At 43.6% G+C, this 25,414-nt stretch overlaps 1 protein-coding gene and 1 long non-coding RNA gene across 2 annotated transcripts in view; both read left to right on the forward strand.

Annotated features, from left to right (window-relative positions):
• The first annotated feature begins 420 nt into the window (after positions 1-420).
• Positions 421-4,627, forward strand: spry1 (sprouty homolog 1, antagonist of FGF signaling (Drosophila)). The gene is made up of 2 exons (XM_018703025.2): positions 421-1,106; positions 2,581-4,627. Exon 2 carries the CDS (start codon positions 2,636-2,638, stop codon positions 3,722-3,724), a length of 1,089 nt encoding a protein of 362 aa, XP_018558541.1. The 5' UTR covers positions 421-1,106; positions 2,581-2,635; the 3' UTR covers positions 3,725-4,627.
• Positions 4,628-11,014: 6,387 nt separating this feature from the next.
• LOC127142727 (uncharacterized) overlaps positions 11,015-25,414 on the forward strand; it is a 200,499-nt gene continuing 186,099 nt past the window's right edge. The window contains exons 1-2 of the long non-coding RNA XR_007813718.1: positions 11,015-11,073; positions 14,578-14,755. This is a non-coding gene — a long non-coding RNA (uncharacterized LOC127142727). The remainder of the gene's footprint in view (positions 11,074-14,577; positions 14,756-25,414) is intronic.

Consider the following 25,414-nt stretch of genomic DNA (forward strand, 5'->3'; position numbering starts at 1 on the left):
TTCATAAGATTTACTTCTAATTACTAAACATATATGATAGTTTCACCAACACATCAAAATGCATGTATTAACCTTTACTTCATGTGTATTAGTAATACGCTTTTACTCCTTAAAACTGTTTAATTTGTATATTGGCCAAGTAACATTTCAGTTTAAATTCCAGAAACAGAGTAAAAGTTACATCTATGAAGCGGGGCTTTTATTTTTCTCTGTTCCGTGTATGTGTGGCCTCTGTAGCAAAAATGACGAATCAGCAAGTATATAAATAAATGGCGCCTTTATTACAATACCTTTAGTCACAGTCAACCTTATTCACACCATTATTCATAACCCACAAGAACGGAAACTACTAGTGTGTTTTTTTCTTCGCTGAGCCCCCTCGCCGAGCCAACGCGAAATAAAAAGCCAGTTCCACCTTAACTAGTGCACACATCTCTATCGCCCGGCCTTCTACATCTGCCCAATGAATCAGGAGCGGATGCGATGTATCCTTTTTCAGTGGAGTGAATGGCCAATGGGAGTTGGCTTGTCGAGCAAACACTGAGCCCTGCGTTCCCATTCATTCAGTGCTGAACAGGCCCGCAGAGCTGGAGAGAGCGCACCGCCGCCTGCGACCCGACGACGCTTTCTTTTTTTTTTGCACAAGAGCGCAGATTCCCCGCAACAATAAGTAACAACCAGAACTCAAACTCAACTCTCTGCAGAGGCGCGAAGAGGAGAAACTCTTGGATATAAGCTGAATCGTCTTTGATTTTTTTTATTTTCTATTTTACAACAATTCATACGGGACTTCCAGAACTGGGTTGTCTTGCCTGAAGATCGGCCTCCCAAGTGCGCAGCAGTTCTCCGGGTGCCTTTCCTCCCTCCCTCCCTCCTCCATCAGAGCTCCACCGTGGATTTACTGTGGTTTATCCTGGGACGAATGCATGCGTAACCCGCGCCGAACTTTTCTTTAAACTGACTAAGAAAAGGGAATAACGCAAAGGGATACACTCGCTCTTGGATTAACAGGCTGTCTACGTGTGGACATTGCCCCTTCGTTTTTGGATGGAGTTTTGGTAGGCTGTTTGGTTGATGGATTCGACGTTATGGATGGTTGCATATAGGTACGCATCTTCTTTACTATTTTACACTTGTTTTACGCATTTTACTTTGGTTTTACGGTGTTTGTTGCCCGCTAGTAGCGTACGTAGCGATCTGGTGTGCGCCGCTGTGGTGAAATAAATGTTTTGTTACACTGGTGCACAAAGCCTAAGACGTTCCGTCTCATTTTCTATGTGTTTGGCACGGGAAAAAAGCACCCGCAGCGGCTGAAATTCATCGCGATTAGTTGATGAAGCTGATAGATTTCCACGCCTGTGTCCTTCTGTGGCTCTGCTGTAACAAACACCCCTCCCCCACGGCGGTTGTTTTCATTCATAAGTTTTTCCCCGTCTATTTGGATGCGTCCTCTTATGTCTCTTGATCTCCGGCTCTGTGGGTTTTATAGGATCCTGCTTTTATTACTGCGCAGACGGCTTCTCCTTTCAGCGCGCGCGGTGCGGATAATCCTGTTTATGGTGCGCCCTTTGACGCTTAGACTATTAAAAATAATAAGTTAGTTTGTTTGCAAAGTGCAAAAGCGGCTAAATCGATGGTTTTGACTCTGACTGTGGCGTCTCTCCCTTGTGAGGGTTGATGTGCGTCTCACGGGGCAGCCAGGCTTTATGTTTTTGCAGACTGTGTAGGTTTTGGCCTCGTGCAGGTCGGCGTTGCTTCATAACATCCCCGAAGGCTCAAACCCAAATTCCTGGTGGTGTTTATGGCTTAAACACGCGCATCAGACAATTGATTTACTTCAGATAAAGTCGATAAAACTGCGTGAGGCGAAGTTTTAATCCGTCAACTTTCAAGCGCTCTGTCCCCTTTTTCAACTAGTCTGTATTTATCGGAACTTGGTCTGACCTTAGGGGTTTTTTGCGCTACTTTTGTCCCCATTTCCCTGAAATCCTTTTTGCTCTAGTAATAGAATACTAAGTGAGGCAGCTCATTTAGTTCCCTTGGATCGTGTCCTCATTTCGTCGCCGCGGTGCATTTAAATGTTAACTAGTCATACAAATGTAAATGAGGAGGGGAAGTATTTGTAAGTTTAGATGTGTGCGTATTGGGGAGGACGGTACAAAAAGTCTTGTTAATAGTCAACTTCTTTCCCGGGTTGCCTCATTTAACGGGATCAAAAGTGACATATTGTCATGTGGACAGGATGAAAACAGCCAGTCTGGATTAACGTTAAATACTCCTCAAATATGACATTACACATACTGCTCATTACACTCTGGATATTAGTCAGTGTTGAAACGTGCTATTTTTGCTGCTGCACAGTAGCTATTATTCTACTGTTTAGGAATAATGATAATGATGTGGTCGTTTGGTTTTCATCAGTTTTGAAAATGACATGTCCTGGGAATCACGTTCACCCCTCTTCCATCAGGACAGTGTGTGTTTGCCAGTTATGCCATGTTTTGGCTCTCTCTGATGATGTCCCCTCCCTCCCTTGCCTCCCCTTTGTCTCTTCCCGGCCTCTCTTCCCCCCTCTGGCAGGTTTTCCGATGCATGCCAAGTCTACGGTGAATGTCGGAAGTGGTGATCCCCCCAGATGGAGCTCCAAAGTCAACATGGCCCCGGCGGTTCATTAGTGGTGATCCAGCAGCCTTCCCTAGAGAGCCGGCAGAGGTCGGATTACGAGCGGGAGCTCCAGCATGCTGCCATTCTCTCCCTGGACCAAATCAAGGCCATCCGCTCCAGCAACGAGTACACTGAGGGGCCCTCGGTGGTACGGAGGCCCCCTGCGCCTCGCATGGCCCCCAGGCCCCAGGACAAGCAGGAGAGGACTCACGAGGTCATCCTCGTCAATGTGAACAACAATTATGAGCACCGGCCATCAGGTCACCACCATCATGTCGGGGGCGGTGTGGTGGTTGTGGCCGGGGGACAGCAGTATGGCGGGTCCCGGGCACCGGGGCTCAGCCGCTCCACTAGCACAGGAAGTGCTGCCAGTTCAGGGAGCAACAGCAGTGCCTCCTCTGAGCAGGGACTCTTGGCACGCTCGCCCCCCACCAGGCCCGGCATTAGCTTACAGCACCACCACCGAGCAGAGCGGCCTGTTCGGACTCAGCCCAAGCCCAAGGCCCTTTTACAGCCCCAGCAGGGACCTCACTTCCACCAGCCTCCACTAGAGGCTCCACTCAAGCCCCAGAGCAAAGGGAAATCAGACTTTTCTGGCAGTGGCAACGGGGTGGTGGCTGCTGCCGGGCACCAGTTCATCTGTGAGCGCTGTGGGAAGTGCAAGTGCAGCGACTGCACGGCTCCCAGGAGCCTGCCTTCATGTCTGGCGTGTAATGGCCAGTGCCTCTGCTCTGCTGAGAGCGCGCTGGAGCACGGCACGTGCATGTGCCTGGTTAAAGGCATCTTCTACCACTGCTCCAATGACGATGAGGGGGACTCGTGTGCTGACCACCCCTGCTCGCTGTCACGTTCCCACTGCTGCTCTCGTTTCCTGTGCATGGGATTAATGTCGGTACTCTTCCCCTGTCTGCTATGCTACCCACCTGTCAAGGGGTGTCTGAAGGCGTGCCAGGGCTGCTACGACCGGGTTAACAGGCCCGGCTGTCGCTGCAAGAACTCCAACACTGTCTATTGCAAACTGGAGAGCTGGGACCCACAGACCCAGGAGAAACCTTCCTGATCGCCCCTGTGTGTTTGTGATTGCGTGTGCGCGGGAGACTCTTGATGTGGATCTTATGATGACAATGATAATGATGATGATAGTCACAAATTAATGTTTATCAAACATTCTAAGCACCTCCCACCCGCCTCCCCTCCTCACTGCGGAACCCTAAGGAGCTAAGCAAAGGAGTAACGAAAACCACTCAATTATTTTTATTTTTATTTTTTCTGGATCAGGACCATGTTTTTACAGACCAGTGTTTGCCTTAACTGTTTCTATGTCTATCCTCAGCTCCTCATTAACACTATTTTTTTATATGTATGAAAAAGTTTTTCTTCCGTTTTAGGTAGGCGCTCTCCTCTGGGTGTGTGCGCCCAGCAGGAAGCTGCCTCTCACCAAATCTGTGAAGGACGATCTTCTATAGGGCAATTATGTAGCTGTTACCTGGTATTCATAGCAAGCAGGTATGTTTGAATTATTGGTTGCTATACCACACTAAAACCGTGGTTCCTATGCTCACGTTGCATTAACGAAAGCACATCCATCTCATAGTATTTTTCTCCCACTTGGATATGTTTCTCTCCTTCCACCCATCTGAACTCTTCATACACATTCTGTGGCATTCTCCCATGTTTTTTTTTTCCTTTATTTTGTGTAAATTGTATGATGCTCAAAATCCATAAGAGGAATTCTGGCTATTTTTTAAAAGAAAAATGTCTGTTAAAACATTTTTTTGTTGTAAAAAAATATTTATTATGTGAAGCTCTATTATTTTATGATATTTATTGCAAGAGACAGTCTTAAATTTACTCATGTCTGAATATAACAAAATATCAAATACTTACTGAAAAATTAAAGGGTGGCACAAAAGAAAACTATGTTAACTTTAATGCAGAAAATATATTAATTAATGAAAAAATAGCACTGTCTGCTGTCTTGATTGAGCTGTTGAACAGTAACTGGCTTGAGGAGTGAAAGATGTGACTGGTGGCTGATTTTAAGGAAATGCAGGTCTGTTTCCTTGAGTTTGAGTTCATTGGCGAACAGCAAATCACTGTTTTCCACGTGTGTATGCATGTGTGTGTGTGTGTGTATGTGTGTTCATGCTGGGTGTGGAATTCCTGGTAAAGATTTTCAGCAGTGAGTAGAAACAGCTTGTAGCTCAAAATGTGACTGTTTACATTCTTGGAGGGCTTCTTTGCTGCGATTCTCCTCGGTAACCTTGAAAGCTAAACAATACAGGTCATTGACACGATTAGCCCTGAAGCTGCTAGCATCAACAGAGCCTCCACGTTTCCATGAGTTACTGCTCACAGGAAGTAACTCTCCTTCTAAACCTCCCCCCGACTCCACTCCACTCACCAGCCAACAAGTCATCACAAAACTATGCACTGTAGTTTATTCCCTGGGCTTTAACGCGGCTAGATCGGGATGTTCCTAAACTCCCAAATGGTCTCCATATTGCAGAGCCCAAACAGTGTGTGCCTTGAGAATCGAGAGCGACCATTACGAGTAGCTGGGGCCACCTGTTCAAAGATAATAAACTGGGGCTATCAATGCTGGGCTTTTATGGTGTGGTTCCTGCACTAAAGGCAACGACAGGGGCAAATCCATCCCCCACCAGGACCCACAGTCCGGCCGTTTGGCCACCTCTTTTTTTTTTTTTTTTGTCAGTGAATTTATCACTTGGGAAGTCCGCTGACCCCATCTCCACCCACCCACCTCTGGGCCCCCCAGGGGATGAGATCATCAGTTTGAAAGTTGGTTGGTCAGCCAGAAATGCCAACAGTTGGGGAAACACAAACTGTGACCAGGAAATTCTCTGGGACAAAGGAAAAAATATACTGCGGCTTAGGTTTGGAAAGCTGCAGCATTGGCAAGAAAACAACACAACCGTGTCTATAATCAGCCTACATGTGATGGTGGTGCCCTCAGGTGCTATGTGCAACAGGCCTGGGATCTTTCAGAGTTTTGCTAAACATGAATATGAATCTCTTTATTTAACATAAGTTAGAACTCCACAGCTCAATAAGCCTCAGCAGTTTATGAGGAACAGATTTGGTTTAAATGCTTCACAGATAAGAAGCTAATTGTAAACATGAGCACAAAGGAGCTATCTTGTTTCTTTTGTTATTAAGCTGACCAGGCTCTCACTAAGACTGAGTAGCACGCAGTCTCATTCCAGTTTGTCCATGGTTTGCATTAAATGAACCATCCCTCCAAATGGGCCTTCTGTACTTAATGTGCTTTTCTTTCCCTTTTTGGTGGAATGTACCTTTTGTTGCCTTGAATAGTTAAGAGTGGATTAGCGATTTGTCAATTTCCTGTTACCTTTCAGAGCTGCAATTTGAGCCCCATTTGCTCCTGGCTCCTGGATGATAGCAAACAATAGGAGGCCTCTTTTTTTCAGGTTTCACTTTAGTTCCCCTGTATGGATAGCAGGGGGGTGGAAGAGATCTAAACTGTATTCAGGAGGCGGTGAACAGGAAGACAGTGTTTACTTGGTATTTTCCAGCCTAAGCCAAATAAGGAAACAGATCCTACTCCCACCATTTCCAGAACTTGGCTCTGTTGAGACCTTAACATGACTCTTAAATCTCTGATCTAATCGGCAGAGGTGTCTAAAATAACATTTTAGGGCCTCTGAATAGTTTCTTTCACTTTTCCATCACCCTGCCACGTGAACTGCTCTGCAACTGCGTCACATTTTACTCATCACGGGACTACCACTCTGCTGTTAAAAAAAAAAAAAGTGAAATCTGAGTCAGTATTAAGTAATTCAATGGTATAAATGGTCACAAACTCCCCCTCCTCCCCCTCTTTGCACTTGTTTCAGAGTAAATTTAGCTGCTCCACACACCCACGTAATGCTATTTGGAGTTGTCAGGCTTGGCGGGTCCCCTGCTGCAGCTTTGGGTTTTTTGGGACCATACAAGTGCAAACACGCATGACTACCAAGTGAGTCATGGTGGAACCTCCAACCCACACATCCTACCGGGGCAGTCCTTTTCTTAGCCAGGGCACCGCTGCCGGCACGGCCGCGGTGGAGCAGGATACTCTATAAACAGTCATCCTCCTCCACAGCATTCATCACCAAAAGGCCTGCTTCAGCTTTCCTCCGCCTCCTCATCTGGTTTTCATTATTTCCCCTCATGGCATATAAATAGAAATTAGCAATCAGTGGAAATGTGGGGGTGGTGGATTTTGGAGAGGAAGGCAGCTTTTTTGGACTTCAGCGTGATGACCAAAGTTTATGGAAGTTATCTCCTCAGATATTTGGTTTTGGATGATGACGGTGTGCTGGAGCAACATGTGAGAGCTGATGTGTTTAGAAACTACTCCAACATCCACACTCAGCCTCCACTGGATTAAAATGACATTAAAAAAATAGTAAATCGCCATAAAACATGTCAGTACAGGTCCTGATAAGTCACTACTATAACTCACTATGTCTAAAATATAAGGAAAATACAGTATATTGCTGTTGTCCGATAAAAACCTTGTGTATCTAAAATGTAAACATCTCAGTAAATTAGAAAAGCAGCCTTGTGTTTGCCTCGACCACCAATGCGTTTCAGAGTTTATATAACAGGTTTTGAAAGGGGTTTGGTTTGGAGAATATTCTCAACCCACAGAGGAACATGTAATCCTCCAATTTAGCTTAAAACATGAAAATCCCCACAACTTGGAGATGTGATATTTTCACCTAACAGAGATGATATTATAAAGACTGATTTTGGCTGGACAACAAAAAAGACCCGACAGATTCTGTGGCTCTCAGAGAGCTCCGAGTATCCATCTACTGAAGAAGGTAAACAGGACTTAAACTGCTGTTCCTCCATCTGACTTCTACAGTGGTACAGACCTGGTTTGTTTGTACATCTAGGAAATCTCATGGAGGGATGATAATTCCTTCCAAATTCTAAATACAAATAAATGTGATCAGTTTAGCAGCAGGGCAGCCTCTATCTCCTATTTAAAGGGTTTGCTGACAAATTAGAAAAGACATATTTTCTCATTTATCTCCAGTGGTACATTTTGAGGTATCCGCCTCTAAGATTTCTGCCTCCCCTCCAAAACAATGGATGTGAATGGAATAATATTTGCGGTGCTCACTTCATTGAAAAATTACATTGGGAAAAAAAATCTGAAACCATGTCCCCGGTTAGTATGTGTAATCTACAAACCTCACTGTCAACAGTTTTCATGAAGAAAACAGTTTGGACAGTGAGGTCTGTGGATTATCCAAAGTAACCGGGCATTGTTCCTGTACTTTTCTCAGTAGTTTTTGTAACTGACACTGGAGAACTACATCCAGAGCGTCTCTGTTTGTCAGACTAGCGGCGTGTCAGAGGCAGACAGTCGTTTAGTGGCCTCTTTCCTCCTCAGGAGCCGTAAAGCCCCTGTAGGGATGACCCAGTGTTTTATCAGGTGTCGAGGGCTATTCAAGATGGAGGTGTTTCATTGGAGCTAGAGCCTCTTAAGCATTTGCTCCTGGGTACACACACCCTCCCACCAACAGGAACTGTAGTGTAAAACTTTCACACCCCCTCCTCTTAACCTGCTATGTGTCTATGCAGCGTTACTAGCTATCTGATACCACATTCTTCTCTGAGCCCCCTTCCTGCCTCTTGTCTTTGTCTGCCATTTTATGGACAAAGGCCAGTTGGAGGGGATGATGATGATGATGATAAGGAGGAGGAGGCCAATGGATCAATACAATACATGACTCTTGGCAATCATTCAGTGGGCTTCTTTTGTAATTAATAGCTGGGCGTTATTTCGGCCACAGACAAGATTTGCTCTTGATCAATGGCTCCTATTTCATCAGCGCGATTGACTCATCAGTATTCAAAGTGCCACTTCCTTTCTGCAAAGTTAGTGCAAAAGCCTTTGCCAGCTCTCACAGGCCCCAAAAGACTAGCTTGTGATTTGGTATTCTGCTCGCTAATTAAATCAGCGGGGTGTTTGTCTCAGTGTTGCTCTTATTGGAGACTGTTGCTGGAAACAGTCAGTTGTCAAGAGTCGTTAGATTTGATCCGCAAATATGCTCAGAATGGTTCAAGAGATATCAAAAGACCATAGTCAAATCGAAGGGTATATTTCAAGATGACAACAACACCAGAGCATGACAGAAAACAGAACCAGTCTTACAGAAAATCACCTCTTCAAATTTAAAAAGCTTGTCAGAAAAGTCCACAAGCATCCAGCCTTCAAGTTGAATTCGGAACTGCTTTAACTTTTTCTCACATAGCCTAACTCTGACAAGATCATGTCCTTGTTCCTCTTCTAACGGCCCCAGGGGACAGTTTTGTGTGTTTGCTGCATTCCAGGCCCCCTACAACCACTTTTGTCCTGTTTTTCCCTTTGATTTCTCAACCAAGGACAAAAACAGGCATCACATATGCACATTAAATAGATAGCTAGAAAGGTATAGATAGATGGGTTGATAGATACACTGTTTATTAGGAACACCTTGCTTAGACGAATGTGGTCTAATACAACAATCGTCCTCGTTCATCAAGGTTATAATGTCCAACATTTGTTAAAACTGTGTTAAAGAGGTTTGGATTAGACTACATTAGTTTTAGATAAACCGACAACTGAGTGTAGATTTGAGTGTGTGTTTGTTTGTGAGGAAGAAGAGGAAGCTTGCTCTTTCTTTATCCTCCCTTTTCCTCCCCCTTCATTCCCTCTTTTTTGAGATTAGACTATGCATCCAGACAGATGGTTCCCGTCTGCTGGCTTTTTTCAATTCACTTCCTCTCCTCACAGACAGCCACCCTTCCCCCCTCTGCTCTCTCTCGTTCCCTCCCCTGCTTCTCTCTCTTTCTCCCCCCCCCCCACCTCCAACGGCTCCTCTGTTATGTGGCTGGAAATAATCTTTTATTGCCCAGTTGTTCGGAAGTGACCTCCTGCCCTTGATTAGATAGGGCCAAGTCCTATCACACGATTGTGTTTGAGCTGCCCCCCCCCCCAAACACACACACACTCACACACACACCAACCCCATCCTTTCTCCAACCCCCCATCCCTCTCTCACTGCTGGGGCCTTGGTGATCCTGTGTGAGGGGACAACAATGGGGGGCTTTAGTCCCCGTCCGGCTCTTCTCGGCTGGGGGGCAACAGGGTGGGGGTCATGGGGGACTTTCTTTTTTTTTCCATCAGTCAACCAGTCACCGGGTGGAAGTTGCAACCCCCCCTCGCCCAAAAGCCTCCATCCCATCCCGAGTACGATGGTTAACCTCCCAGTTGCCGGTTTCCTCACCCTTCGACCCTCCAAAGCCTCCTCCTCCTTCCTTTTCTGATGACCCCCCACCCTTAAGAGCCTCCCCAGACACAGATAGATGGGCTTTAATCTCCTACGCTATCAGCAGACCTTTGAGTCTGCTGTGTGGTCGGCCGACAGGTGGGCTGACTGAGATATTTTGGCTTTTGTGGTGCTTTGCATCAGACTGGTTTTGAACCTGTTAAAGACCCATGTTCCCCTGCACATATTCAGGTCTGGTCAGAGAGAGACCATTTTCACCCTTCTGTATATTTTGTTTTCTGCCAGGTTTGGGTTCTGTTCTTCAACATAGGGATTCTCATTTTAAAAACTATAGTAATTGAGTATACTCTATTGATCATATTTGATTCTTTGTTGAAGATGAGTAACTTCCTATATAACCAGAGTCTTTAGATTTAAGCTTTTTCTAGTCTTAAACTCTCCCACAATATATCAGGTCTTTGTTTCCATAAAAAGTCATTTAAAATTTATCTAAGATCACTCTGGCACTTCTTACATCAATTAGTCTTTCAAACTTGATCTAGTGCAACCCTGTCTCCTAGAAATTACTTTTCCACACAACTAAACTGTGACAGCAAATATGTTTTGCAGGAAATGTAAGAGCAGTGTAATCTCTAGGAAATGGTTGGGGTGGACAGTGGGCGGACAAAGCACAACTGCTATTCCAGAGACGAGGGTTCAGCAACTTGCCAAATACATAAATTAACAACATATCCTCATTTTGTTAATTTTGTTAATAGAAAACATTGTAGAAACACATTTTCTAGGGGACAGGGTTGTCTAGTGAGTCCTAACAGCTTTCCAAGCTTTGAACTATCGCTAGTTTGTGTTCAGCAGGGTCACTAATGGGTCATTCACTTGTCTCGTAACTGTCAGATTATTATGATAGATTACTGTTAAAGGTGCGATCTATATATTTTTTTTGCCAGCCAGGGCTAGCTGGTTAGCATGCTAACTTCAGTAGAAGAAAAATTATAGAAAGATTAGCAAAACAAGAATAAACATTGATGCTGTTTTCCACAGATGGAGAACACTCTTGACAATAAAGGAATGAAATTTGAACATTTCTTCTAGACTGGTAAGTAAACAGCTGTTAATGCTAACGTTTGGCTATGTAGCAATAGCAAAACTTTCCATAGAGTACCTTTAAAGTGAGACTGTAACTTCTAAAAGAAGAAATAACATCTTCTTTTTTTAACACATTCTTGGGTTGTTACACACTTGGTTCTGCTTATGTGTTATGGTGGTTAGTGTTACGTAACGTTAGCAAGTTCTAGATAGATATCGCTGCGCAAGTGACTTTAGTGAAACAGTTCCTTAACTTTAAGACTTTGTCCACCTGTGTTACTGTTACCTGCTCACAATTTAGCATTCACAATTTTCCCATAAATGATGATCACGGCCACAGTGGTAGAAGTTACTTAGTGTTGCTTTAAGTTTAAGCTAAAGTGGCTTGTGCAACATAGCTAAGAAGCTACACTGTCAGGATGGTTTGTCAACAATCCAAAGTCAAGTGTCAGTTCATCAAAGCTGAACTCTACACAAAAGACTGATGCAGAATAACTAGTTATTCCTTAGAAAAGATTTGAAACCTTAGAACAGAATCTTAAATGTGTATTTTAGTCTTAAAAATTGATATATAAGCAGGTGCTGCATTTTATGCCTGGTTGTAACACATGTACGTTTACAGGTCAGGTGTTCAAGCTTATTTCCTAGTCCTCAGTGATTTACAATCTGAAGAATGTGTCAAACTTTTTCTTTGCTTTAAATCATATCAGTGATATTCCACTGGCATGCTCGTAAAGTGCACAGACCATTTCAAACACTGCGAATCCCCCTGGGTACAGATTTGGTAGTTTCCCAACATGAGACATGACAGCTACCCACATCTTTGGCTCTTTTTCCACTGTGGTTGTCTCTTCACTCACAACCTAGTCTAATTAGTTTTTAACACACAACTATTTTTATCAAAGGAGCAACACTCAGAAAAAGTCAAGTCTAACTTTTTATGTAAACTATTGTCCTAACTTTAGTGTCAGTTTCACAGCAGTGCTATAACTCCAGGGGAAACGTTGCCCCCCTACCCTCCCTCTCTCTGCCGTCTTGTTTGTCTCCTCGTCCTCTGGAGCTGTAAACCCATAACAAAACCCTTGGTGTCTAGTTTCACTTTGGGAATGAGGGCCAGGCTGTGTGAATAGGGGGAGAATAGACAGGAAGACAACTCTGATTACCTCCATAAAGGAGCTGACCTCATGTCGCTCCCTCTTCTACTTCTTCTCTACCTTTAGCAGAAAAAACATTTACATTTTACACACAAGGCAATTCATTCAAAAAGAAATGTGTTTACCATTTTCAGGCTTACATTGGCCCATAAGACATCATTTCAGATTGAATCTGAGTTTCAGATTGATTATGAAAACATAAATGACAGCTTTTATGAAAATACAGAAAATACATCTTTTTATTTACAGTGCAATACAATCACAACACATTTACAAGACTCAGTAGATCAGATTGTAAATCAATAATACAGAGTTGGTTTTTATGGTTTTTATCCCTATATAAGAACTTTAGTCCAAATAAAACCTGCCTGAGGAAAACCACGCCAAAGTCATTTCTCGCCCGGCAGTTCAACTAAATGGATACCGTTCAGAACAGATGACGCTAGCTCTGTATCAAGTTCCTTTAAAATGCTTTTAATAATCATGTTAGTGGCTGTTTACAGTCAGCCTATTACAGTGACTGAATCAGGCCCTGTGGAAAGTTTGAGGGCATCTGCTTAGCAGGGACTCTGCACTCCTCCCTCTCCTCCCTCCAGGGTCTCCAGCCCCAAATCCAAAGCAGGGGGGGTCCTGAACAGGAAGCTTAGGACCCCCCCCACCCCACCCCACATGCTGGAACGAGGGGGACCTCCAGATCAAAGAGAAAGGACACAGAAAAGGCTTATCTGTTGTTGATTTTAGGCTTATGCTCAAGCACAGGGTTCTAGAAATGTGTCAAGGAATTACAGGGTTGGATCATTGAAGCTCCCTCTTTTCATCTTTTTTTTTTTAATGCGTTTGTTCTTCTAGGTCTTTGAAACTAGGGGTGTTCTTGTACAGTACTGAGGGGTCCTTTAAAAGTGAAAGCAAAAAGTAAGCGCAGATAAGGAAAAAAAAAAGCAAGTGTCAAGAGGTGAAGTGAAAACAAATGCACCAAATGTGACAGAGAAAACACAGAACATTGTTTCCAAATTCTAACAACCAGGACGGTTGTTTCTCCAGTGGCATTTTACAAGTTTCCATCATTGTTCCTATAAAATCCCAGATTTCAATAATTTCTATTCCCACTCTGCTTGGTCTTTAACAGTTCAATTTCAAACTCTGCAAGAGGTACGATTCTCTCCATCTCTTTCAATGGCGGTATTATGCCAAAGGGGAAATTGGACCTTAAGGGCAGGCACTTTCCCTGCTGTAGATCTTATTAAGTACGTCCCCCCTTAATACAACCCAGCTTGACTCTGGGAGACCACACCCCCTCATAGAAACAGACCTGTCAATCACAGCTGTGGGTGAGGCTCTGACATCGCCATCTCTGGCATGATTGGCACCTGGTAGGGATGTGTGTATTCTCCAAGGGAGTATACAGAAATGCTGGTGTACCACTGGGAAAAATTATTTACCACACCACAGCCCTACCAGAGTGTTGTGTGTGCTTGTGTTAAGTTGCTGGGGTCTGAAGGCCGCTGTTGGTCACACAAAGCAGTGTCAGTGTAGAGAAGCTAGGCTAGATGTTGACCATTATATACCCAGAGTTGTAGTATGCAGATCCGCAATCATGCACACCAGCCTGTGGAACAGATACAACGCTTCAGTGGTTTCCGAACTCTCTCAGTGGACCCAAATTTCCAAAGTAATTTTCCTTGCAACCCAAAATTGTTGTTGTAGACTACTGTGCAGGCCCGCTCTAATCTTTCCAGGTTTGGGAGGAGTAAATCAGCAGGAGAGATAAAATGTTTCTTTCTGCCTTCCTGACGGAGCAGGACGTCAGTAAAGTTTGGCACCAGGAAAAAAGACTATGTAAACTTTCATACTGAACTTTTCCTCCAGAATATTTTCATGACACATGTTAATCTGCTTCTCTGTTAATCTCTGTCATGTTCTGGCTTAAACGTTGGACTTCTTGTTGTAGGTCAACAAAACAGGTGGCTAATAAGCAGTTTTTGTGACATGAAGTGTATGGTGGTCTGCAGGAACAAACTTTGAGACAAAGTTGTATAAAACAGAGGTGGTCCTGTTTTATTGTGTCTAAACATTTGCAGCCAGCATGGCAGGTGACACGCTTCAGCAGCATTTGGTGCCTGGTGGGTGGTGATATCAGGTTCTGGGTGCCACCTCTGCTACAGGTTGATGCAGTGATGATGTGAAAGTCACTTTGGATTTCCACCAATTTGCTTTAAACTGTTGTTAATACCTGAGTTTGCACTAATGCTAATTCCTGCTCATATAGCTTCAGCTCCAACAGGCCTGGCAGCACTGCAGAGCAGATGGAAAAAATAGCTGTCACGCAGGGGCCTATAGCTTTTCGTCTGCATCTGTTCCAGGGTCCTGCTCAGGAGACGGCCAGCTGTGGAGGCCATGTGAGAAGTTGAAAGGAAACTTCAGCTGCCCTGCGAATCTCACACCATTACTCAGGATGAATCAAAAGAGGAACACTTTGGTTGAACAAAAGGAAAGCGGGAGAGGAAGAGAGAGTGAACGAAAAAGTGAAACCAGCTGTCCGTAAGTGCCTCATCTTTATGACGCTGAGGCGGCGCATGCTCATAACCTTGTTCAAGTTTGGCCACAATCAAACGCTCAATTTGCCTTTACAGGAATATCGGAGATGTTCAGCCAAGGTCGATTTTTCAGGGGAGGGGTGGGTGGGTTTGGCTGCCATCAAGTATTTGTGCCTGTAAAATATATATGAGGTGTAGCTAGTGTAGACAACAAAGGCGCCCTCTAATTCTTTCCTTTCCTGAGGGGGTAGAGAACACTCTGAGCCCACATCAAGCCATACCCCCACCATGCTATACAGGTGCAACTTTAAAAGAGCTCTCACCGAGGGCGGGCTGGACGCCTGCAGTTTAAAAAAAATCTCTTCTACGACCCCCCCCCATGTTTTTTTCCCCACTTCTTTTACCAGCTTTCTTTCCTCTCACGATCATTGAAAGGTCAAGGAAAAATATTATTATACCATTTGCTTGTCATGATGATGATTGAGGAATGAAATTCTTTGTAAGCTGCTGTGGACAGCATCAAAAGGAAATTATTTTAAAAGTGCACTGACAGACGTCAATCAATCATTATTACTATGAGGCAATAAAACATGGATCAAAGGAAAACGTTTGGATTTGTGAAACAATTATTTCATAGGTTCTTGGACACTATCTTCAGGATTGACCCCAACCCTGCAACGAGTCTTTCTAGAGTACACAGCTCAAATATAAGATGCCTAAAAGTGGAAAATGCTGTGGCTGGAGTGTAGACGAACACAGAAACAAAGTAGAAGAGGGAGACAATGACAGAGACAGAGCTGCAGACGGGTAACATTTTGCTTCACAAAGGCCTTTTCATGAATGAACTTAACATACAGGTAAAGAATCTGAGGAGCTCAGACACTAAACAGAAACACAAATTACCACCTGTCTTCCCCTGCAAGCGCTCTTCAGCTTTTCCCTCATGTCTGTGGATGTGCAGGCCGATGATGTCAGTCGTGCTGCTCTCAGGTATTCTCTGGACTTTATGACTTTCCGTCTGTTATCTGCGATCCAGGCTGCAGATAACAAAGTTGTCAGGATGCCATTAAAATGGCAATAAATCTTCTTGATTAGGTGAAATTGTAACTCATCATGCTAAAGGTTGCTGCACTTCTCTGACTCCGAACCAGACATGTTGATCTAGTACTGACCCAAATAGGTCTATAAAACAGATAAGGGGTATCTTGCATCCTCAGGAAGTTCATCCCATAAACACTGTAAGAGTTTACAAGCCAAACTTGCAGAGGTCATGGATTGAACTAAACTGTTGAGTTTGGCTTCAAATCTGTGATTATGTGTGTTTTTGTTCTGACAGGATGATTTCCCAAGGAAAGCAGTCTGCCAGTATGTGTTTTACAATGTGTCAGTGCATATTTATTGAAGGCTTTTTCAATAACAGCTGAATAAACCCCCCCAAAAAAACCCAAACATATGACCTAAGGATTAAATGGAGAGAAAAGTAAAGACAGAAGTAAAGAGTAAAGAACAAAGATGTGCATCCATTGCCTTTTAAGGGAGATTATTTCCTCCTCCCTAATGTGTATATTCTCGCCTCATGCTGAATTTAATAATTTAGCAATTCATCATTTCCCAGACTGGAAGTACAGTTGAAAATGCAATGACAACTAGTCTTGAATGTTAATGAGACAGGCTAATCAACGGTCAGCTATTATTCAAGCAAAGGTCGCGCTCCCTGCAGAGGAAGTGCACCGCTATCATCAATCTGGTCAGAAGGGCCTGCATGAGAAAGGAGCTGGAGGTCGTGGGCGGGGTTAAAAGTTTAGTGCACTGTAGGTGCCAAACAGTACATTCAATCCCTTCACACCCTGCCACCGCTGCTATCTACATGTCAATGGATCCTGCTTGTTGACTTGGTATGTTCCACTTCCACAGAAGCCCCTTGTCGCTTCGTTGTCGTTTATCATCTCTTCCTTGACAACCCTCTTTTTTCCTTGCCCTCCTCAGCTCTGACCAACTTGGCTGTCTGATTCAGAGAGGGAGGGAGGTCAGCTGCAATGGAAGAGGAATGGGCGATGGGGGTGGAGGGCCGAAGGGGATGAAGGGTGGGGTGAGGAGGGGAGGGGAGGGGTAAGACACATTGAGTTTGCCAAGTCAGGCAGAACGATCGACAGGAAGCCAGGCAGGAAGGAAGACGAGCCTCTCCCCATGAAGTGCCATTGTTTATGTGACGTGACTTGAAGCGGCCAAAAGTGACTGGTGGTGGGCTCCTCTGCTGCTCTGACCCACTTCTCAGAGTAGCACTGCTGACTGCAGATGGAAAATACAAAAGAAGAACAACATTTTTTATGCTTAGAACACTGCAGTACAAACTTTGGTCCAATCATACTGAGTTGTGTAAACCCACCATGAGTTTCCCCGGGGGAATATACAGTGGAGATCATCTCCACTGTAGAGATACATATGTATTACAGTGTCCTATCCATTACAGTGAGGTGTACCAGAGTAATAAGAATTATGTGCAAGTCTTCTAAAAGAAAAAAAAGTAAATACAAACGTGCAGACTTAACCAAGTGTTTTTTCTTGGAAAACTGTCATCCTGCACAAGTAAGCATCAATAACCAACAAAGCATCATACACGTTTAATAAGTCAAGAAGTCGCATTGGTTTACACTGATCCCTAAAACTTGGTTTATAATTTTACATTGGATGGACGAGGATCCTGCGCAGGTGGCCTACCCCTGTTGTATTTATATTTGTGTCTGGTGTGTCTCTGTCGCGCTGCAATTACACCTCCACAACGCTAGGTGGCGGTGGGGTTTCTGTGCCGCAATGGGAGCTAATAAATGTTGAACAACAGCTGCTTTTACTGAAATTAATGCGATGCAGAAAAGAGAAAAGATGTCGGAGAAAGAAATGTCGGAGCTGGTGTGAGTCGCGTGAGCGGACCAGTCACAGTTGTTGCGGTTTGCGTCGCCGCGACGTTTTGTTACGTTCCTTGTGAGACAGCACGTCATTCAACGCTGATGTATAAATTGGCCTTAACTGTATGTCCCGCCCCTCAACGACCTGTCTCAACAGGAAATACGTCGCGTTCAGGAAGTAGGATTCTTGGCGTCTCACCTGAGACTAGCACCTGCCACCAAACATTTTTATCCGTCCACCGTGTAAATAACATGAAGCTGCTACAAATCCCCCAGTTCTCTGTGGAGTTGAGTAATAAAGGATATTATTATGTTAATGTGAACTCAACAAGCTTTTTCACTGAGAAATTTTTTTAAATCTGTCAACAGCCAGTCTGATTTGGAGGCTTCGTTTTCCCAGAGAAGTGTTTTTAGTTTCATGAGTAACAGTTACACCTGATGGTGATTTCAGAATGGACAAGAAATTGATTCCAGACATTTAAAGCTTCCCAGCTCTTTGCAACTTTCAACATCTCAGAAACAGCTTGGAGATTGGTTGCACCCATGGGACTGAAAGTAAGCTCAAAGGTTACTTGAACTGATTATGTTGGATATGTCTTAAGGTTCTGAATTTGTTTATTTTTTTTTGTAAATGTTACTGAGTTTGTGCTACTCATAACTTCAATCGAAATATTATTACTGGCAGTGCTAATGTGTGATTTTATTTCTACATGCACATCAACATTGTTTTTTTAATTGTTGTTTATTTATTTAAGGAGAATATTAATCTGCACTGACATTGTAACAATCTTCATGTAATGGTGCCGTAGTTAGTTAAACAACTCAATTTTGCACCTGTAGTTGAAATTAAGAACGCACAAAACAGAAGAAACATTTAACAATAGAAATAAGATGAAAGTCCAGTGACGATCTTTCTTCTGCAATTTTCTGGAGGGTGAGACGGTTCACCTGGACCAGCACCTGGACCACAGTGAGAAAGACAAACTCTACTTGGTCTCCATCTGCTCACCAGTCCACCTTTGGAACGCTCTTCTGGCCCCTGTTGAGCTCTTGGCCCCATCTTCCCTGACTGAAGATCAGCCAGATAACCTTATCTCTGGACCAATCAGACGCCTGGATCCATACCTCATCCCACAGGTAGGCTTTCCAACAGATGAGCCGGTAGAAAGAGCCTTGCTTTTATTGTGAGCCAACCAATAGGAGCGCTGAGATGTGATCCAGGGCTAAAACGGGGCCAACCAGTGTTTTGTGGTGTTTGTTGAGGTAATGATGAGTGGGGATAAAATGTCAGTGTTGTTTGGTGTGGATATACTGAGCTAAGTTTACTTTGCAGTGCTGTGGCTGTGCCTTTAGCGTACACAGATGTTGTTTTGTACTTGCGTGGGTGATAATCTCATGCACCAGGATCACTAAACTTTTACATTAGAAGCTGAAAATGGATTTGAGCTTTCACAATAGAATTACATTGACTTCTGTTGTATTGTATAGGAGTTAGATATCTCAAAAGAACTGAGTGAGAAAATGTATTATTTCTGTGATTTACGTGTAGCGACCCTTTGCTTATTGTTGGCAACAGGCACATTTCACTCTCCTTGCAGCTGACCTTATATTTTCAAATATGTTAATTTTAGCCTGTTTTGAGTCTCTGTTGGAAGTAGTTTATCCTCACAGGAAAACTCAGCGTGTTTTATCTCGACAGTTATAGAAACACTGACTTTCCTGTGCTTGTGTGAACTTTGTTTCACTCCTTGTATTGTCCAGCGCCATGCACTCTCTCCATCTGGCACCTAAGCAGTATATAACACATCATAAAAAGTATTTGCTAATATTACTTGACCCAGGTCAGTCTTGCGAAACTAACCCTGCAGTTTGCTGTTAAATATTGGACTCTACACTTTGGAACCCCCCCTCCACCCCCCCACCACCTTTCCCTTCCCTCTCCTCCTGTCTCCCTCTGTGTCCAGTGGGGACCAAACAGACAGCCTGTGTTTGTTTCCCCTCTGGTCTTTCCTGATTACGCGACCAGGCAAATTCTGGTCAGTTCTAATCTAGCCGTTAGACAGCCACCGAATTCACAAGAAAACGCATTTGACACACATGCTTCCACTTTTCTGTTTGTTGCCCCCCCCCCCCCCCCCCCACCAAAAAAAAAAAGCCTGCTTAATTCGTACAATTTCACCTTCATTAGGCTGCATTTCAAGCTGCGGGGCACAGGTAATGCAAAGCATTTCCCCCTTCAAATTGTAGGCCTGAGCCTTGGTTGCTAGGAAGTGGAAGAGCCTCAATTGCAGCCATTTCCTCGCCAGTGTACCGAGAGGTCCTATTACAGCGTTTAGGTCAGGGCAATTGGTGTCATTACAGGCAGCCAACTTCCCTCCACCAAAGTAATGAATTAGCCCGAGCTATTTAGGCTGTATGATTGCAGTTGCCAGGGGAGATGAGTATGAAGTGGGGGGATAATTATGGTATGTATCCCTGGGCGGATGTGTGCTGGTGTGGGCCAGCCACGGGGGCGGTTTCCACACTTGTGTAATGGCTTAATGTAGCTGCTGACAGGCAGCGGGGCAACATGGAAAGGTGCTACTGTGCTCTGCTTGTGGACTGTGACTGACATGCCAAACCATGCCAGCCTGTTTTAACCCCGCGGCTCATTTACTTCAAATGACTCAGTCCAACGTCCAAGAGTCATTTCTGCTCAGAAATATTCATGAGGGATGAATAAAGCTGATTGAATATAATTGTTTACAGAGCCTTTTTAAGGTAATTTGTATGGTAATAGAGTGTAACTTTATATTATCAGTTAACTATGAATTGTGCTCAAACTTCATTAAGAGTGCCAGTTCTTTACAAGCTGTTGAGACAGGCAAGGAAACCATTAACTCTTGGAACACTGATAAATTACCCCAACAATAAAACAATAGTGAACTTTGATAGCATGGCCCATTCATAAAAACCAGTGAAAACAATAACCGGGAGGCGCTACTTGATTTGCACTGACGACTCCTGGAGGGGGGCGACCCCTGTAGTAGAAGTATCACTGATCAATACGTGGTTTATGTGCAGTGAGATTTCACGTAATGCCTTAAAAAAATGACACAAATCCAACCTGAATAAACAAGCTTTGACTAATTTGTTAAAGAAAATAAGGAGGCCAAAAGCCTGGGGTCTGCAGCACAGAGCTGAATCTTGAGTGCCATGCTCGGTGGTGGTTGCGGGGCGGTGTTGAGGGGTGGGGGGGCTTGTTTTCTCAATGGGAAGTCGAGCGCTGCAATAGGAACCCTGCCAAAAAAAGGCTTCACCAAACAAAGAGGCCGGTAGGAAATAATGCTGGTTGAGGCTTGTTGGGCCATCTATGGGCTTCTTTCCAAGCCGCTGTAACCAGCTATAAGTCTTTTTATGGGGACACCCTCGAACAGGGGGCCCCACCAAGGACAGGAACTTTTACATTTCTGCCTGAATGGGACCTCTGCCAGGGGCTGAGTTCAAAGTGCACTTTCCAGTCATTTGATTTAACTACTTTGTGTATTTGATAGGGCGGCAGTGAAGCACAGGACCTGAAGTAATATTCCCTGATTTTCAGCCTTTTTTTTTTTTTTTTTTTTAACAGTCCAGTCTGAGGGGAAATGGGACAAAACCTCGTAAACTGTGAGACTCTGTGTCTTTGTGTACACACACACACACACACACACTCTCTCTCTCACACACACACGTATGTGAGTTTAATTTCTGGCTCTCAACCCTTCCCTCTGCTTTTCCTCTCCATCCTGCAGATCATATCTCATGTCAGTGAGAGCAGAAAAAAGTGCAGCCTGATTATTTCTCAATACAAACACCATGTGTCTGCTGCATCCATATGTCTGTCATTGTGTCTCTTACTGCAGCTGCTTTTTACTTCACTTTTCATGAAACTTTCTTTCTTTCCTTTGGCAAAAATTAGTTTTTGTACGGTAACAGCTCCATATAAAGTTTGTCCAACATTTATTTAGTTTCAGCAATTTGATTCTTTTGCCCAAGTTCATTTTATAAAAGACATGTCATTTAGTTGGTTGTGAACTTTACTATCTACAGGATATCTATCCACTCAACAATTTCACCTCCTTGGTTAGAGAGCGAGTTTGCACAGTTCATCTTTATCCACAAACCTCTGTGGAACCAAAGCGTGTCTTTTACACAGCCTCCTCATATCACGACCACCGTGGTTTTGAACAACAGATGAAAGAAATTTGGTTGACTAGAAAAAAAGTTGAGCTGTGGCATAGTTCCTGTAGTTTTCCTCTGTAGAACGGGCCATTTGCAGAGCAGTTGCATATCTTGCCAGTGATCAGCACTAAGCCAAACTTTCATCCTATCTCTGCTGGTAAGCCACTGTTGGTGGTATCCTGCCAAATGGCACCAAAAGCAGGGGGAGTCTGCACGACGCCACCTGGTGGTTCTTAACTGGCTCCAAGCTCTGGCCAGAGCTCAAATCAAATGACCATCATTCACAACTTGAAACAAGAATCTGTGTTGTTCAAAATCAGTATCTTGGGAGGAGAGGTTCATCCATGGCACATGGCATAGTATTTGAAAAGAAAAAACTTGATTGTTGATGTTTATTTGAGCATTTTGGACAGTTTTGTTTCATCGTATACCAAAACTTTAGTCCCCCAAAAAATCCAGAAGTTTAAGTCTTTTGTCTGTTCACACTATTATATTCAAATCAGAATACTTTTCGCACGTGGTGCAGTAGTTTATTACTGAATGCCCTGGCAAGCATTAATATATATGTATATAATTCCTACATTTAAAAAGACCAAAATATCTGCAATGCTCTATCCTTAGTAGATAGAGTTCGTCTACATGCTAAAATGTGAATTGTTCTTAAACATAAGACACCACATATCATTATTTTGTCAGTTATGCTTTTAAAGGTGGTATGCCATCAATTTCAGAGCTGCATTGCCATAAGACTGGGGGACTAATGAGAAAGTAATTTTAAAAATAATAGTCAAAATTGACGCAGCAGAGGCCTGATGTTTCGTCCCTTGAATAATTCAATCTTTAAAAAAAAAAAAGCTTAATCTGCTTTTCCCATAATGCTACAAGGAGCATCTTTTTCTTTTTGTTAGATCATCCCTGCCTTGTAAATGTTCACATTGTTCATGCCCCCAGTTTGCAACACTGACTTCTGTTTGAAAATTTGATGTTATAAGCCCAAGCTGACAACATTATCATAGTTATTTTTCTCTTCCCTAGCCACAGAAGACACTGCTCTCAGAGGCAGAGCAGTACTCTGTATGAGTAAACTGATCTTCATGTGTAACTATAATTTACTGTAGTTGCATCAGATTCTGCTCACAACTCAATTTTGTGGTTTCTTGTTTAAAGTACTACTGAAACACTTGCCTTTGTGGTGTTTTTCTTATTTCTTGAATAACTAACACGGAGGTGCAGCCGGCACAGATATGGTTTTCTTCTAATGGAGTCGTATTATTTGATATTTTCAGATGCAGTGAATATACAGATACTGTCAAAACAGTGAACATCTCATGGGCAGTCACTGATATGTCTGATTACATGCATGAAAAAAAGCTATTTGAACCAGAGCAGGTTCAAAAGGTACGTCCAAGTACTTCTTGACTTTTGTTTTGATCTATGTACAGCACCAGATGGAGCGAGTTTTTTCCACATTGGCATATACAAAGCATACCAGTAACTTTAGCCAGTCTGAACATCAAATCATTGTGCTCTCCTGTGGTTGACAGCATACTTGGAACAATTCAAGTTACCCTGATGCAATAATAACCCGCCCGTCTGGTGCACCCACCGGATTAAAACAAAACTAATTATTTGATTTAAGCCTGACTTTGTGTCTTCTTGAACAGTGGCCTTTAAAGGATGGTGCATTGTGAGGGATGAAGTCATACTTCTCACAGAGTGTGAGAGTGTTTCACTTCCTACCTTTTGGAAGAGAATGCGGGCAGTATGACAGCTTGATGGATGGTCTTTTTTTTGTACACACTGCTTGCGGAATAAGATGATTTCATGTGGTTGAGAGGCCGCGCTGTTCTTGTTGCTCTGGAGCTCTGCAGCAATTAGCACAGTCACCCATTACATTCACTGTATGATAGGGCTGCAGTGTGTCTAAGTGGGTGTGTGGATGTGAAATAGAGAGCTGCAGTATGTGTGTGTGTGTTTGTAGATGTGAATGTTAAACCTCACGGGACATAATTTTAAAACCGCACTTGTAGTTTCATAAGACTACTTTGGCAAATGTTTGCAGTGACAAGTGAAATACGCATTTCAGCTTTGCCAGTAAACAATTCAGAGCTGTTCAGCACAGGAAAGAAAACAGTATCCCATGAATTATTGGATTTCATTTTGCTGTATGGAATTAAGAAATGGAACTGTTCACTCCCATAATCAATCAAACTAAAAGAGGATTACTCCAGTTCAGCTCTTTCAAATCTTAACTGTGGGAGAAAGAAAAATGTTAAATAATGTGATCATCATGAGGCACAAACAACATCCAACCTAGTAAGTGCGTACATTATGTACTAACTTACCACCAAAACCAAAAAGAGACTGTCTTCTTCGGTGAAACTGTGGTTTGTATGGATAGGTGGGCATAAAAAGTGTCTCATGTTAGTGTTGGTTTATGACATGCAGCCCAACAGCACATATTGCTGACATGCTAACATGCAACATGCTAACATGCTACTCTAGAATGGTGAACCTGGTAGACATTGCATCAGCTTAGCAGTAGCATGTTAATCCTGTTGGAGTCGCTAAACTTGAAAAAGTACTTACAGTATAGTTTGTCCTGCTGGAGCAACAGATCAACAAATACTCATATACATCATTTTGGAAAGCACTCAGGATATATATAAGAAGTTAATGCTTTGACTTTGGCTCTTTGTATCCTCTCTCCAGCCAGAAATCACCCAATCTTTCCCTAACTCAGTAGTTTACTTGCCTCAACTACTTTACCACAGAGGTGGTAGATCAGAAAATGATGTTTTGGAACGCCAAAGACAAATGAGTGTGGTTTTGTTGTTTAGGCATGAGGACTTGATATCACATGGATATATGGATACTTAAAATAATCAAATCGACCACTGCTTCCTTGGATTTGTCTTTTTCTACTTCTTCCTCCTCCTACCTCTTCTTCCTGGGCCCTTGCGCCACTCCACCTATCCTTTAGTTATTTGACACTGCAGGAGACGCCAGGCATTCAGGGCATTCTTTGTCCCTGGAGAAAGGAGGAGGGAGACAGGGGGTGAGGCAGTGAGGGGGTGGGGTGCAGGAGGGGAGACAATGCAAGAGGTTCCACTCCGTTCGGCTTCAATAAGAGCCCCCCCTACACACACACACACACACACACCTTCCACACACACACACACACACACACACTCCTCGACCTCCTCCCGGCTCACGGAAGGGGCGTAGTTGAGGGCAGCGAGGCAGTGTGGAGTTAGAGGAAGGGGGGGGAAAAAGAAAGAAAAAACCCCACCACCACCACCATCACCACCTCCACCTCCACCTCCACCATCCGCCCCTTTTCAGTGTTTCGTGGGATGCCAGCATGTCCTGAGCCCCCTTTTTCCCACAGGGAGAGGAGAAGAAAAACACTCCTTCATACACCCCACCTCCCTCCTCTGTGCTTCAGTGACTGAATTTGACTTTGGCATCAGAAGCTATTTGGTTGGACTTGATTTATTATTACCTTCACCTGCCCTGCTCCATTGTCTCACATTATGTGTTTCTTGCATTGTGTCATT

This window comes from Lates calcarifer, linkage group LG8 (assembly GCF_001640805.2).
Source record: "Lates calcarifer isolate ASB-BC8 linkage group LG8, TLL_Latcal_v3, whole genome shotgun sequence".
NCBI classification, from domain to species: Eukaryota; Metazoa; Chordata; class Actinopteri; family Centropomidae; genus Lates; species Lates calcarifer.